This window comes from Punica granatum, chromosome 4, assembly GCF_007655135.1.
Source record: "Punica granatum isolate Tunisia-2019 chromosome 4, ASM765513v2, whole genome shotgun sequence".
Classification (NCBI taxonomy): Eukaryota; Viridiplantae; Streptophyta; class Magnoliopsida; order Myrtales; family Lythraceae; genus Punica; species Punica granatum.
This window is the reverse complement of record NC_045130.1, coordinates 26,924,231-26,937,246: the sequence shown is the minus strand read 5'-3', so window position 1 is coordinate 26,937,246 and position 13,016 is coordinate 26,924,231. Positions and strand designations below refer to the sequence as shown.

Sequence of the window (13,016 nt, the reverse complement as noted above, 5' to 3'; positions counted from 1 at the left end):
CCTCTTGGTTTTAGTGTTTATAATTTAGAATTTAAAATCTAGAATTTTAGGGTTAAGATTTTTAATTTAGGGTTTAGAATAGGGGTATTTACCTAAAATGGCCCATGGTTTGCCCGTTTTGTCAAATCTATCCCATGGTTTACTTTTTGCATCAAATCTATCCCGGCGTTATCTTTTCCGTCGACATCTAACGGCCGTGCTGACGTGGCGCCTACATGGCAAGTGTGGCCCACTATCTCTCCACGTGCCACGTCAGCACGGCCGTTAGATGTCGACGAAAAATATAACGCCGGGATAGATTTGATGCAAAAAGTAAACCATGTGATAGATTTGATAAAAAAAAAGCATAGGATAGATTTGATAAAACGGACAAACCATGAGCTATTTTAAGTAAAAATCCCTTTAGAATATAGGATTTTAGGGTTTCATGGTTTAAGTGTCTAGATTTCTAAGGATATACGATTAGGATTTAGGAATTATTTTTTCCATAGTTGATTTTTGGTTGTTCACAGTAGCGAATTACATTTGATAGGAGAGAGAGAGAATTTTCAAATATAAAAAAGGGTTATATTTGTCATTGAAAATATAGTTGTTTCATCATTAATTATATATTGAAATATATATGGCAGTCAGTGATTGCTTATCCTATGTCCTACCTAGACAAACCCATATTTTTAAGGGACCAAGATGGTAAAAGAAAAAAAAATGGTAAAAGGGCATCCAAAAGTATCAATATTTGTTCGTTTTTTAATATAAAACAGTTATTTCAGAATTACCTTCGTTTTTTTAATAACCAGATTCTTCATGATACATATTCATTGTCCTATCATTTTTGTTTCTCTTGTTATTCCCCTTACAATATGGTGATAGTTTCGGTTGTAGGGACGCCACTGACAGCGCCTAGCACCCTCTCAATCCAAGTTTGTTGGACTTAGCGAGCTCAAACGGGAGGTAGTGGCCACTGGCGAGACCCCTTCAACGACTACCCTTGTCCATGATGATGCAATTGGTTCTCATTTTTCCTACTTTTCTTCTTATCCTATTATTATTATAAAATAAGTTAAGTTAGTAGATAATTTTGTAGATCTAAAATTGAACCCCAAAAAAAAAACTCGAGTAAAATGGAAAAAAGGGTTAAAATTTGAGAATTAAAAATGAGACTGAAAAAAAGGACAGACTAAAATGAAAGTTTTTTTTTTTGTTTTTTAGGTGCAAAAAATGAATGGTGCACTGTCCACGTGGGGCGGAAGCGGAGGATATTTCTAAGAGAGAGAGAGAGAGATATTTTCTCCAGGAATAGATAAAAGGATCAGTTAGTACCGTACTGTGAAGAGCCACCCAAAATAGCAAACAGAACAATAATGGAGTGTGCTTATGCTGCCCAAGCCAAACTCCCATTGTTCTCTCCCTTCCCACATAATAAGCCAACGTTAGATAAATCATCATCATCTAATAATAATAATAATAATAATCATCATCATCATCATCATCCCATTTCAATTCTCAAGCACAAGAGCTCCAAGTTCTCTCCCACTCGCCTTCACTGCCAGAAAATGTACGTCCCAGGTAAGATATACATTGATAAATTCTCCCGGAAAATGTCCATGACTAGTTACAGTTTACTCGAGGTTTCACTTTGCGGTAATCTCGGTCTTTATTCACGAGTCACTAATATCATTGATGGTCTGGTGACTGGTTGATAATTTTAATTTGAATTTCGTTCGGGAAGTTGAGCTCAGCGTATGTATTAGACTGAGTTGAATGTATATCTGGTAGTAGTTGTAGGAGTAGTTAGAAGAGGAAAGGCGTTCACATAATTGAGTCGAAATCGGTTGATGGTTGTTGGAGGAGGTGGAGGTGGCCCAATTGTTAATCGGTCTTTGAGTAACACAGCGATTGCAATGGGAATGCAAATGCAGGTTTCGGTGAAGCATCGCCGGAAGCGAAGGCTGCCAATCACCTCCACAAGTTCTTCACTTACATTGCTATCAGAATTGTCAGTGCACAGCTCGAGGTTCGACCGATTTTTAGAATCTCTTCTTCTTCTATGATATTCTTCACGATTCATCTGCTTCTTCCTGGACAAATTAGATGCTTTCGCTAGTTTGACATTATGTGGAGATGTTCACTGAATGAGATGGGACTTCATCCATATAGTATGTGATCGGAAAGTTGGGAGAAGGACAGTCAAGTGATTTTTTAAACTCAGTTATGTCGACGTTCTTCGTAACCTGATATTCCTTGTAGATTTTAAACTGAGTTAAGACACAGCCCATGGCGAGAGCAGTACTATTTCTTAGAAGAAGTAATTATGAAAAAAAGAGAAAAAAAGAAAAGAAAGAAAACTTTTCTTGTAAGAAACTCGGAAATTCCATGCTAATCTATCTTCTACCATCCAAGGCACTTTCTTTCTAGTGTATCTCCACGAGCGGGATCATGATCATGAAGATATACCGACTTATATCTTTCAGAATACAGTTCATTAGCAATGATAGTAAGGGTAATGGATCGTAGAACTACTACAGTATCAATCTTGTGCATTTTGGACAATTTCATCTGTCAGCAGTAAAAAGGTTTTATCCCCCTGGAGCAGAGCTATAACAAGGAGGCATATGAGGAATTGACTGAGTTCCTCAGCAGGCACTCTCTGAATGATGGAGATAAATTCTGTGCCGATTTGATGAGGGAGTCTCCAAGGCACAAGAACTTAGGTATCATCAACTCCTCTTCTTCTTCTTTGGCATAACAAATCTGCATAAAAAAGATCCTTGAGTTGCCGTGCTACTGACGGCCTTGTTGTTCCATGTGCAAATCATGATCATCAACAGCCTTGCGCATTCTAGAGGTTAGTTCGATATTGCCTTTCCTCGATAGCTTTCCTCTGTTCACGAGCTATGGTTAGGGGCTTAACGATTGCGTTCTGGTTGTAGGTTCGATCTGCATACTGCAAGAATGATTTCGAGTGGGACAACTTGAAGCGATTAGCTTCTAAGGTCAGACACTAGAACGGGATATTGCTGCTGTTGTACTGACTGACATTTTTTTTTTCATTTATTGGTATTTCAACTTAAACTGAGCTAGTTTCTTGCATGTTTGCTGCTTAATCGCAGATGGTGGATGACTCAAACACCAGACTGATGAGGGATTACGTGTTGGAGACCAGTCATGTGGAAAGCGAGAAGTGATCGAAATATCGTTGTGGGACGCTGTCTCCTTCTACCGGCATCCTTTTGTTATGGTCCCGCATGCAAAATCGTACACATAGATTGATCGGAATGTAAAGATAGAACTGAGATTATATAGATAGATACGGTGATTGTATACAAGAGACAGTTTATGATATATCCAGTTGGGTCTGTTGTCTTTAACATCCAAATCCATTATCTGCGCCATCTCAAGATTTTTAGACTGTCCTTTGGAGAAGAAATCAATATCTTCAGTTCTCGATGTTTGTATCCTGGGAAATGTTTCGCCAGATTTGTTACGGCCTAACAAATATTGGAAAGCATAATCAAACATATCTCCTCGACCGTGATGATAAAATTGAGAAAAAGGAGAGATTTTCAGAGCTCTCTGGAGATTGGGTTTTGATGAAAAATGATGAATTTGCCATAAAAAAAAAGAGACTGAACGTTCAGTTTTTCCAATTGGAACAGTTCATCCTCGGTTTGCTGATACAGAGAAAAGGGCAATGAATCTCTCTGTCATCTTTTATAAAAACGACAGGCACTACCATATCCATCCGAGCCCCACTCGACACCTTCCATACGGCGTCTTGAATATATTTATTTCTTTTGCTATTCACCAAAAGCATATTATCCACTCCGAGCAATTTGACAGTCTATTCATCGCCATTACCTTGTACATCCACATTCTGCAAACCCAAGTAGAAACTATCAAGAAATGTTTCCAATAACGAGAAGAAATCATATTGAAAACATAAAGATTCTTTATATTTCAGATAATACTGCCATACAGTGATCAAAATTGTCAGGTGGATCTGGTTATTTCTTTCAAGAAGAAAATTACTACCTCAAGTTGATGAAGAAGATCCGGTGAAGCGTGAATGTGACCTGTACTGAAATACGACTGAGCATATTCTTCAATATTCCCCAACCTGCAATATTTTGTTGGTGTACATCACAATTTTTTAGGCTGTGTGAGTTCCCAGAGATATAGTAACCAAACAATGGGTTAGACTGATCTCACAGTCAAGGAGCTGGGAACCTCAGGGATCATGTTCAGAATTTTCTCCGGTCAAATAACTTTCAAAGCTATTGGTAGGACGAGTACCTGTACACGTAATTTACCATGATGCCCCCGCTCTGTTGGAGACCTTTCTCAGATCGGTCAGCCATCCAGTTAATTCTCTGGACCATCTATTCCCATTAAACAATTTCAGCATAAGTGATTCTTTGGGCCAAAAATTTTAGCTTAAGTTGAAAGTAAGATGGTGTGTGAAAAATTAAGTGATTAAAAATTAAGCACTTAATTAGTTAATGGAAGAAATGTATAGGAAGAAGGGAAGAATGAATAAGGATGGGAAAATTTTACGAGAGATAAAGAGCACCAGTAAGTGAAAAAATGACTTATTTCATTAAGTCAAAATTTTCTACTTATTTCATTAAGTGGTTTTTTGCTTAATGATTAAGTAGTTTAGATCCTTATCTCTTATCTTTCCCTATTTCTTACATTCATTTTCTCTTATAACTATCTTGTAACTAACTTTTAAGCAATCATTTAATTAAGTTGAAACAAACACACCCTAATAGTCTCTAATTACTTGTCAAATCTTCTTCATAACAATACTGATGTGCTAATCAGATGTGGGATGGATTAAACTCAAAACATAGACATACATACCGCTCCATTTTGCAAGTGAAAATTTGCAACAGAGTCTAACGCTTTCCCTCTCTTTTTCTCTTGCAGAAGGTACCTACAGCCATTGAACCAACTTTCAAAACTTTCAGGGCAAACTAGTATGCACAACTTATAGTAACTATAATTCAACCTTAAATGTGTTTAATATCCCGAATCATATTACCCTTGAAATCAATTCCAGCACCATCTTTGTAGATATGTCGCTCATATCACATTTATCTCATTACACATGAATAACTGACTAATGTATGTTGCCTTACCAGTTACCAGTGTTTAGCACCCCCAAAGACCAACTATCAACATGAATAATTTAGAAAGGGTGTAGTTGCCTGCCCAATTTAAGCATTTTTTCCACTTTATAGTTTCTATTAGCCACTTCAATTAGATTCAATGATAAAGCATGCCAATCCTCTTATACAACACAGTGAAAGGCAACTGAGGGATTCTGATTTACTAATAAAGCATGTTAAAAGAAGTACTAACAAAGCCGTCCATATCTAAAAATGCAAAACCACTGACAAAGTTTTTAATTATTTTAATTTTAATCCTTTCTTTACATGTACAGCTTTTAGAAAGAATTACTCCAGTGTAGGCAATAGCTCGTCGAGTCCAATATAGTATGAAGTCACATTATAATACCGTAACAAGCCAGATATAAACTTTAACCCTATAGTGTATTTAGCAAGTGTATGCATTCTAATCTTACTGATCAAAGAATTAATAAAAGCATGTTATAATTCGTTCGATCTCAATCCCTTTCTCTTAAAAGGACCAGAGACTGTTGCTGAAAAAGGATATGGCATTTGCCCAGAAAGCTTCTTTGCATATCTGCTCATTATTACTAGGACAAAAACGCTTTTCTGAGCCCCGATGATTGAATGAGGTACCGGCCATCTGTCCAAATATGCTAAGACATCTTCGAAGATGTGATGAAAGAGAACATTGCCAGAGTTGGAGAAAGGGCCTAATAGAATGAGATACAATGAAAATATACAACACTAACAATTTTTAGTAACTTCTTGTCCAAGGAGCTGGTCTCTTCACGGAACTCCATAATGATTATCTGTAGTACCAGTAGTACTTGTCTATAAATCAATTCTTGCCTTTGCTAAATCACTGGTACAAGTCCAGGCAATGGACATATTGCAGGTGTACTGCTAGTTAGGTCAGATTTTTGCACTTCAAAGTTCACGATTATCATTTTCCTCAGGCTGCTTTTTGTGCAAATGATTTTGCTTTCAAAGTGCCAACGTGCGAATTCCATAGAAATCAAAGGGCTTAACAGCAAAAACCCAAAAGACTATATGTTGATAGTTTACCGGGCACAAAGTCGCATCAAAGGAGGCTTCAATACTGCCAGCAATTCTGGTGAATTCTTCCAGTCGTGGTTTTTTGAAGTCAGAATGTGCAACATCACTTCCATCCCATTGTTCATAGCAGCAAATTCCCTGTAAATGGGATGTCAGTTTGGGAAATGAACTTCAGTTCAGGAATTGAATTTCAAGAACACTTCCCAGCTTTAGAACACAGCAAGTTGCCCTGATCAGTGTCTTCCAATTATCTTTTATTTAAGAAAAAAGAGATACTAGGAAAAAGGGTTTTTGTGTAACCAAGTCGAAATCCAAGAACCTCCAAGCCAGCATCCTATACTTGAAAAAGCACTTAGTTCACAAGTTGTAAACAAGTTGTATTTTGGTTTCTAAACAAGTTGTGTTTTAGTTTCTTTGAAATTGATAATATCAAGAAATGACAATCTAATGGAACATCACTAGGGCCGAGAGATCATGAACAGTAACTCACTCGGATAAGCTCAAGAGGGCACTTTCTTCTTCTTGTTTGAGTATGTTTTCCCAAAAGGATGAAGTGGATCTATCAGCTGATGGATGTGATGACGCCTCAAGTTCAGCGAGTTTCGATTGAGATGCCAACTTGGAGAGCAGCCACTGCATGAATCCTGGGATTGGGCTAAGTGTAGCAAATGTCTTCATAAGAAAAGAAAATACAGATTTTTCAGTAATTAATAAAACATGCTAGTAATGTATAAGAATAACAGCATAAACAGAGCAAGTACAGTTAAAAAAAAATTTCCGCATTCAACAAAAGAATATCTAAATTATGACCTGAAAAAGTTGGAGAAAAGATGATTTAATACTTGAACCTTCAAGGAAATAGACAAAAAGAATAGCTCAATGAAGGTGATTTCCAATAATATCCAGCACATAGTTTACCTAAGCAATATAGAGATGCCTTACTTTATAACTGGCTATTAACAACCACACTTTTGAGCCTACATGGCTCTTTTATTATTCTTCAATTCGCTGATTGGAGAATAAAATCATAGACAACAACATATAGCACTGCATATCACTAAATAACATCTAAAACAAAAATATATATTTTGTTTTCAAAAGCTAAATTGTATTAAACATTAAGAACTAAGATTTTTTTCTTTTTTAAAAGGAGCTCTCAGAGCTGGAATCTCCAGGGGTTGGTGGTTGGAGGCTCTATCATCGCAAGGAGTCAGCCTCATCAGTAATGGGGCAGTGACTACCACCCAAAGCACTAGCTATCACACCCTGACTGGGATGGGGCCATTTAGCCCATTTCTCTTGGGCATAAGGTGCAGCAATAGGTACGAGCCCACTGCCAGGCAACAGCTCTCGAATATTTTGTTGAACATCTTTCTACTAATTGGGGTGATGCAGAATCATGTCTCATTGGCGAGTTATCCAGTCATCAAAAAATAATAAGAATAAAAGCAACTTCAGGCAAACGAGAGGGATAGTGGGTTCCTAACCCCAGAGAGGAGTATATACTATTTCAAAGGCCAACTACAAGGCTCCTGCTGGAATTTATCATTTGTACATAAATACTCACAGATATTTGAGGCATATCCTTTTTAAGCAAGGTAACCACTCGTTTGATGAGAAACTTTCCTAGGTTGATCCCTGCCAAGCCTGGCTGCCGAATTTAAAAAAGGCAACATATTAAACTTGAGGAGAGTAAGGAATCAATGCTACAGAAGAAACACTAGAAGCTGTTCCAGAAATGTATCCTAACCTGGGTTGATGATATAGAATAAAATAATGCACATGTTGCTTCATGTTCAGGTGTTGGAGGATTGTCCCATAAAACCTCCTGCCATCAAGAGTCAAATACTTAGGATAGACCACAAAAATATTTAATTGAAATGGCAAAGATGAAGGAAGACTACCTGTATAGTTTGAGCCACATTCTTTAGTAGGGCAACCTCTATGAATATCAGTGGCTCACCTGCAATGAGTGTGCCATCATCATATACATTGTGAAAATCATAAGTTCAATTTAACTCGTAAGATTGAATTCTTCCACCAAATATGAGGATCATGGTGCTCAGACTTTCATCACTTCAATAGATTATACTATGTTCTATATATTTACTGGTCAAGCACTTTATTGTTTATTCGTTCAATCCTACAAGGTAAGTTGTCCAACCACACATGACCCATAACTAAAGAGACTGGTCCATGCAAAAATCCCCAATATGCAAATCAGAGTAACGGGAATGCATTCCTGAAAAAGGTGACAAATTTTCCAATAGAGCCTTTATCTTGTAGAAAGGGTACTATAATCAGACGAATAATTTATGATAGATATAATACAGCAGATTTAGTACACAAATTGTACATATTAATGAGACTCGATTATATTATTAACAAACAAATACAAAATTTAAAATGCATAAAATATGTATATTAGGTTAATCATAAAGAATGGATAGCCCTTCAATTTGCACCCCAAACAGTAACACTTTGATGAGTTATAACTAGAATCTCGGAAAATGGCGTCGCGTAAGTAACTGAGAATCGATATACTCCAGCTCCCGACCTCAAAGATAATTTAAAGTGTCAACTAATTTAAAACATTATACTACTCATTATCAACACGTATAATCAATGCATGTAAAAAAAAATATTTAATTGAGATTATAGGTTAAACATTAACTAAAATACGTAATAATCATTCTCATAAAACTTCATACAAAGTGAATCGCAGCATAGAGAATCTCTGCATAAAATTTCAACAAATATCAATGAGGTAATTTTCAAGCACTACAGATATTTCTGTCATAGAAAATTCATTAAAAAGGTAAGCAATTTTATTTTCTATTTATGTGAAAGCTCAATGTTGACTATAAAGGATACATAAGATTTTATCTATATTACAATAAATTTGTTCTACAGTCCATAAGTTAGTAAAATAAACGACTCTTTTTTTAACCAAAAAAAAAAATAAACGACTCTTTTTTATTTTCTTATATTCATGTAATCATAGAAGAAGCCAAGTTATCAGGGCAATGGGAGAATAAAGAAGGCGAACCGATTATAAAATGATATTCATAGATGATTAGAAGAGCATGAGTAGAAAAAAGGAAAATGTTAGTGAAAAATTCAAGAGCTTTGTGGACAGCATGGATTTGGTTATAAAATTCATAGAAGCATACAAATATACAACATTTTTTAGTAGACACATGTAATCAATTATACTAAAGGCATTCCATATACTTAATATGTTTATATTAGATCTGGAAATTATTTATATTGCATATAGAATTGTTTTGTATGATAATCTAACTACGAATCCTTCTGTTTGAGCATCTCTAAAGAGAGATTACATATAAGTAAGTACAAATATACATCTTAATTATTTAAATTTGATATATACTTTTACTAATCTCGAAAAGTAACACATGAAATCCCATGCAATGCACAAGCAAATACTAGTACTAAGCATAGAAGACAGAATAAACATTATCTAACAGATAAGCAAATGCAATGGACATTGCTAACCTGGTATTGCTGGATGTATGTATCCGAAGCAGCGACGGCCCACTCCCAACCTTCTCTTCAGGTCTATAAGGTTGCTGATAGGATGCACCGCCTGCAATGCCGTCACTAACTTAACAGATCCAAATTAAATCATTATCTGTAGCTGTAATCAATGCATAAGTACAAGAACCTCGTATGCCACAATTTTCTCAAGCAAAGATGCGGAATCATCCCAGGTAATCTGATGTAGCTCCAAGGTAGCCGGACTAAGCCATGTGCTGAGTTTCTCCTTCAAATAGGAATCAAGTGCTCGCAACGACGCAATATTATCCTCTCTGTTACAAAGGTTTTACTGGCCCAAGTTTAGATGGAGGCAGTTTGGCAATTCTCCATGAATATTGTGTGCGCAAAAAAGAAAAAGAAAAAAAAAAAAGAGGAGCAAACAACCATTTTGGATTCATGCCCGTACAATGCACTTTCAGTAGACAATGCTCAAGCAATGAATTAAACTGACGGAAAGAGAATATAATTATAAATCATCTACCAATACATTAGCTTCAACCAATCACTAAACATTTCTATCTCTCTAGATCAATTATACAGACTCAAGCCATCATGGCTATAAGATATTGCACAAACTACTCAGAGACTCTTCTTTTTAAAGGAAGTCAAACAATGGCAAATTCCATTCTAATGTCCCTTTAAAGGACAGATTTTCAAGTTTTCTGAAGGGCATTATGGTTGCTCAGATGGAGATTGCATGAAATGACACCCACAAAATTTAGCCATGCAAACTAAATCTCTGTGGTAAATGCACGTAAATGGTGCCAGGTTTCTTCAAGTTGAGCATTCTTTAGAACAACAAGAATGGATACATAGTAACGAGGTGACGGGTGGCAGCTGGGTAATCATCAAACAGTTTGCGATGGCATGAAAAGAGTTCGTTTCATATGATGTCTAGGATGGCCTTACGCGAGAATGCATAGGATATCCGCACGGAGAATGGATAAGAACTTCAACCCACCAGGGTGGGTGTTTAATCTTTCAAAAAGAACTTCATACAGAGGCTGGAGAGAATGTCTCAGATTCCGCTCTATACGGTAGAAAGTAGATAACAAGCCTTCTTCTTCAACAGTATCTCCTTGAGCTCCATCACCTTGAATTGAGAATTCCCAAGACACCCTCAAATGTCATTGCCCAGAGCTGGTAAGTAGATGGGCACTCAAATGGCAATGACTTGCTAACCTTTAGGAAGTTCCAGGCTGAGATACTGATTTATAAGTTGCCTGACTTGCACCCGGTTAAGATCGTATTCTTTGGCAAGAATCAGCAGCAGTTTGCGCCGGTTTTCAGGAGAAAGACTGAAGTAACCCTGGATGGATCAGTTTTCAAGGTCCAAGGATCAGCAAGAAAAAAACACGATCGTGATCATTATGAATCAGAGAATGTAGTTAAGGATGAAACCTCCGAGAAGTCACTGAGAACGGTATCTAGAACTTCAGTTTTGTTCATTGATATGGCAGAGTGCATAGACTCCCTCACTTGCTCAAATGCCCTTCAATAAACATCACTCAGAGAACACTTCTCAGCAGAAATTTCTTCTAAAACTATAACCCAAGAAAAAAACACAAAACAAAACAAAAGTTGTCTTCTTAGGGAAAAAAAAATACCTCATATTGTTGCTTGAAGGGCTGAGAACTCTGTTTCCTTCCCCTCCACCATCTCCCATGCTGCTTCCAGCGGACTGGTTTCCCTTGTTTTCAGCTCTCATTTCATTAGCCTGGTCCTACAAACAAACATTGAAACCCATAAGAATCCCTCAACAAAAAAAACTGTTTTTTCATCTAAAGAAACTACCCTTTGAAGTCTCCTAGCACCACAATTCACTTTCTCAACAATTCCTGATGATCCTCCGGTTGCTACCAATTTCACTGAGGCAGCCAAATTACATTGGAACAGTAACGTTTCATTGAAAGCTTAAAGCTTAATTGCAATATGGGCGAGAACGGAGAGGAAATCGAATAGAGAGGGCTTACGGCGAGAGGAGAGAGGGCGAGCTTGCTGGGTTCGCCGGGTCTCATCCTAGTCCGCATTAGGATGGCCAGTCCCTTCTTGTTCATGCTCTGAGTTAGTCGAAGGAACGGAGAGAATATGTGATTGATTGTGTGCTATTTGGGTTCCATGCGAGCGGGAGATCCAAGAAGAGGTGTGGGAGGAGACATCGAAAGAAACCGGCTAATCACTTCCGAAGGACTGACTCCTCGTCCCGCGCGCGATTGCTACTGCTGCTGGTATTGCGTCTTTTTCTTGCGACTGCCTGATGCTTTCGTTTGCGCGGGTGGAGTGGAAGAAGAAGAAAGCTCAGCTCAGTTACAGAAGTTCACTCATGTCGTCACCTCTCTCCGGCGCCGGCCGGTCTGGTCAAAAGCGCGACCATTTCTCCCGGCTGAACCCGACCCGCCCCGACCTGATAAAGCGGCCAAGGGGAGGATTAGCTAAAATAAACGGCTAGAAGCCAGCCTGTACAGTACTCCTCCGTGGCGCATTTGTCTGAGATTTTTGGTGGAAAGATTTCCAACGGGGTTTAATGCTGCGTTTGATTTGTTAGTGTGATTTTAAAATCATGATTTTGATTTTGATTATGATTTTGATTTTGATTTTGATTGTGAAAAAAGACAAATGAGAATGGTATTATAAATTTGACTTGGGAAACGTGTATTTTTGTTGTGTAGTGTGTTGAGTTAAAATCAAAATTATGATTTTAAAATCAACCTAACTTTTTAAATGCAGCCTTACATTTAACCACGCAATATCCACGCGCAATGTTGTGCGGTCAAAAATATAAAAATTTAGCCGGTGGATTTATACTTGTGCAGAATTTACGTGACTCTAAATAAATTTTAAAAATAATGTCAATTAAGTTAAAAAAAATTATTATATTAACATTGGTATGTTATACCAATGTTAATAATTTGCAAATTAAGTGATCAATAAATTTGTTTAAAAATGAATTGATAAATATATTTGATATAAAAACCAGGAAAGAAAGATAATATTTACGGTGAGATAGGGAGAGAGGATATAGGAAGAGAGGAGAGAGTGAGAAAGTGGTGGAAAGAAAATAGATGTGTTAGTAATATAAGTGCAGCTTTTTATTTAGGTAGTATTACGTGGGAAACGTTATTTTTATAATTTCATAAATATTTCCTTCAACAAGTGTAATTTTATGAATTCAAATTTATATTTTACTCATTGCAAGGTGGACGTTACTTTTCACTCAACCAACGATTTGTTGCTAATATATGGGATTGAGATTTGCGAAACACT

The 13,016-nt window shown here is 37.0% G+C and overlaps 2 protein-coding genes across 4 annotated transcripts; one reads left to right on the top strand and one right to left on the bottom strand.

Moving 5' to 3' along the window:
* Window positions 1-1,318: 1,318 nt before the first annotated feature.
* LOC116204547 (chaperonin-like RBCX protein 1, chloroplastic) lies at window positions 1,319-3,368 on the top strand. Its single transcript, XM_031536688.1, has 6 exons — window positions 1,319-1,566; window positions 1,920-2,014; window positions 2,594-2,711; window positions 2,829-2,845; window positions 2,931-2,993; window positions 3,111-3,368. Exons 1-6 carry the CDS (start codon window positions 1,362-1,364, stop codon window positions 3,183-3,185), a joined length of 573 nt encoding a protein of 190 aa, XP_031392548.1. The 5' UTR covers window positions 1,319-1,361; the 3' UTR covers window positions 3,186-3,368.
* Window positions 3,369-3,585: 217 nt separating this feature from the next.
* Window positions 3,586-12,208, bottom strand: LOC116204546 (malonyl-CoA decarboxylase, mitochondrial). Of its 3 annotated transcripts, none has more exons than XM_031536686.1 (16): window positions 11,726-12,208; window positions 11,360-11,475; window positions 11,154-11,244; window positions 10,935-11,061; window positions 10,662-10,845; window positions 9,880-10,024; window positions 9,711-9,801; window positions 8,096-8,154; window positions 7,942-8,016; window positions 7,759-7,842; window positions 6,682-6,863; window positions 6,201-6,329; window positions 4,864-4,936; window positions 4,294-4,379; window positions 4,033-4,117; window positions 3,586-3,874 (listed from the first exon to the last, which is right to left on the bottom strand). In XM_031536686.1, the coding sequence occupies exons 1-16, from the start codon at window positions 11,807-11,809 to the stop codon at window positions 3,842-3,844; spliced, it is 1,644 nt and encodes a 547-aa protein (XP_031392546.1). In that variant the 5' UTR covers window positions 11,810-12,208; the 3' UTR covers window positions 3,586-3,841. The 3 variants fall into 3 exon arrangements, with proteins under 3 accessions (XP_031392546.1, XP_031392547.1, XP_031392545.1); XM_031536687.1 differs by having other exon boundaries at window positions 7,942-8,019; window positions 11,360-11,469; XM_031536685.1 differs by having other exon boundaries at window positions 7,942-8,019; window positions 11,726-12,207.
* Between the last annotated feature and the right edge of the window lie 808 nt (window positions 12,209-13,016).

Excerpts from the sequence above, each read along its gene's own strand:
- LOC116204546 (XM_031536685.1), bottom strand. The coding sequence starts at position 11,809 with ATGAACAAGAAGGGACTGGCCATCCTAATGCGGACTAGGATGAGACCC. Across the intron at positions 10,846-10,934 it reads CAGCCTGGAACTTCCTAAAG|GTGATGGAGCTCAAGGAGAT; the intron begins GTTAGCAAGTCA and ends TCTCAATTCAAG. Across the intron at positions 10,025-10,661 it reads GATATCCTATGCATTCTCGC|AGAGGATAATATTGCGTCGT; the intron begins GTAAGGCCATCC and ends CCTTTGTAACAG.
- LOC116204547 (XM_031536688.1), top strand. The coding sequence starts at position 1,362 with ATGGAGTGTGCTTATGCTGCCCAAGCCAAACTCCCATTGTTCTCTCCC. Across the intron at positions 2,015-2,593 it reads TTGTCAGTGCACAGCTCGAG|AGCTATAACAAGGAGGCATA; the intron begins GTTCGACCGATT and ends CCCCTGGAGCAG. Across the intron at positions 2,994-3,110 it reads TGAAGCGATTAGCTTCTAAG|ATGGTGGATGACTCAAACAC; the intron begins GTCAGACACTAG and ends GCTTAATCGCAG.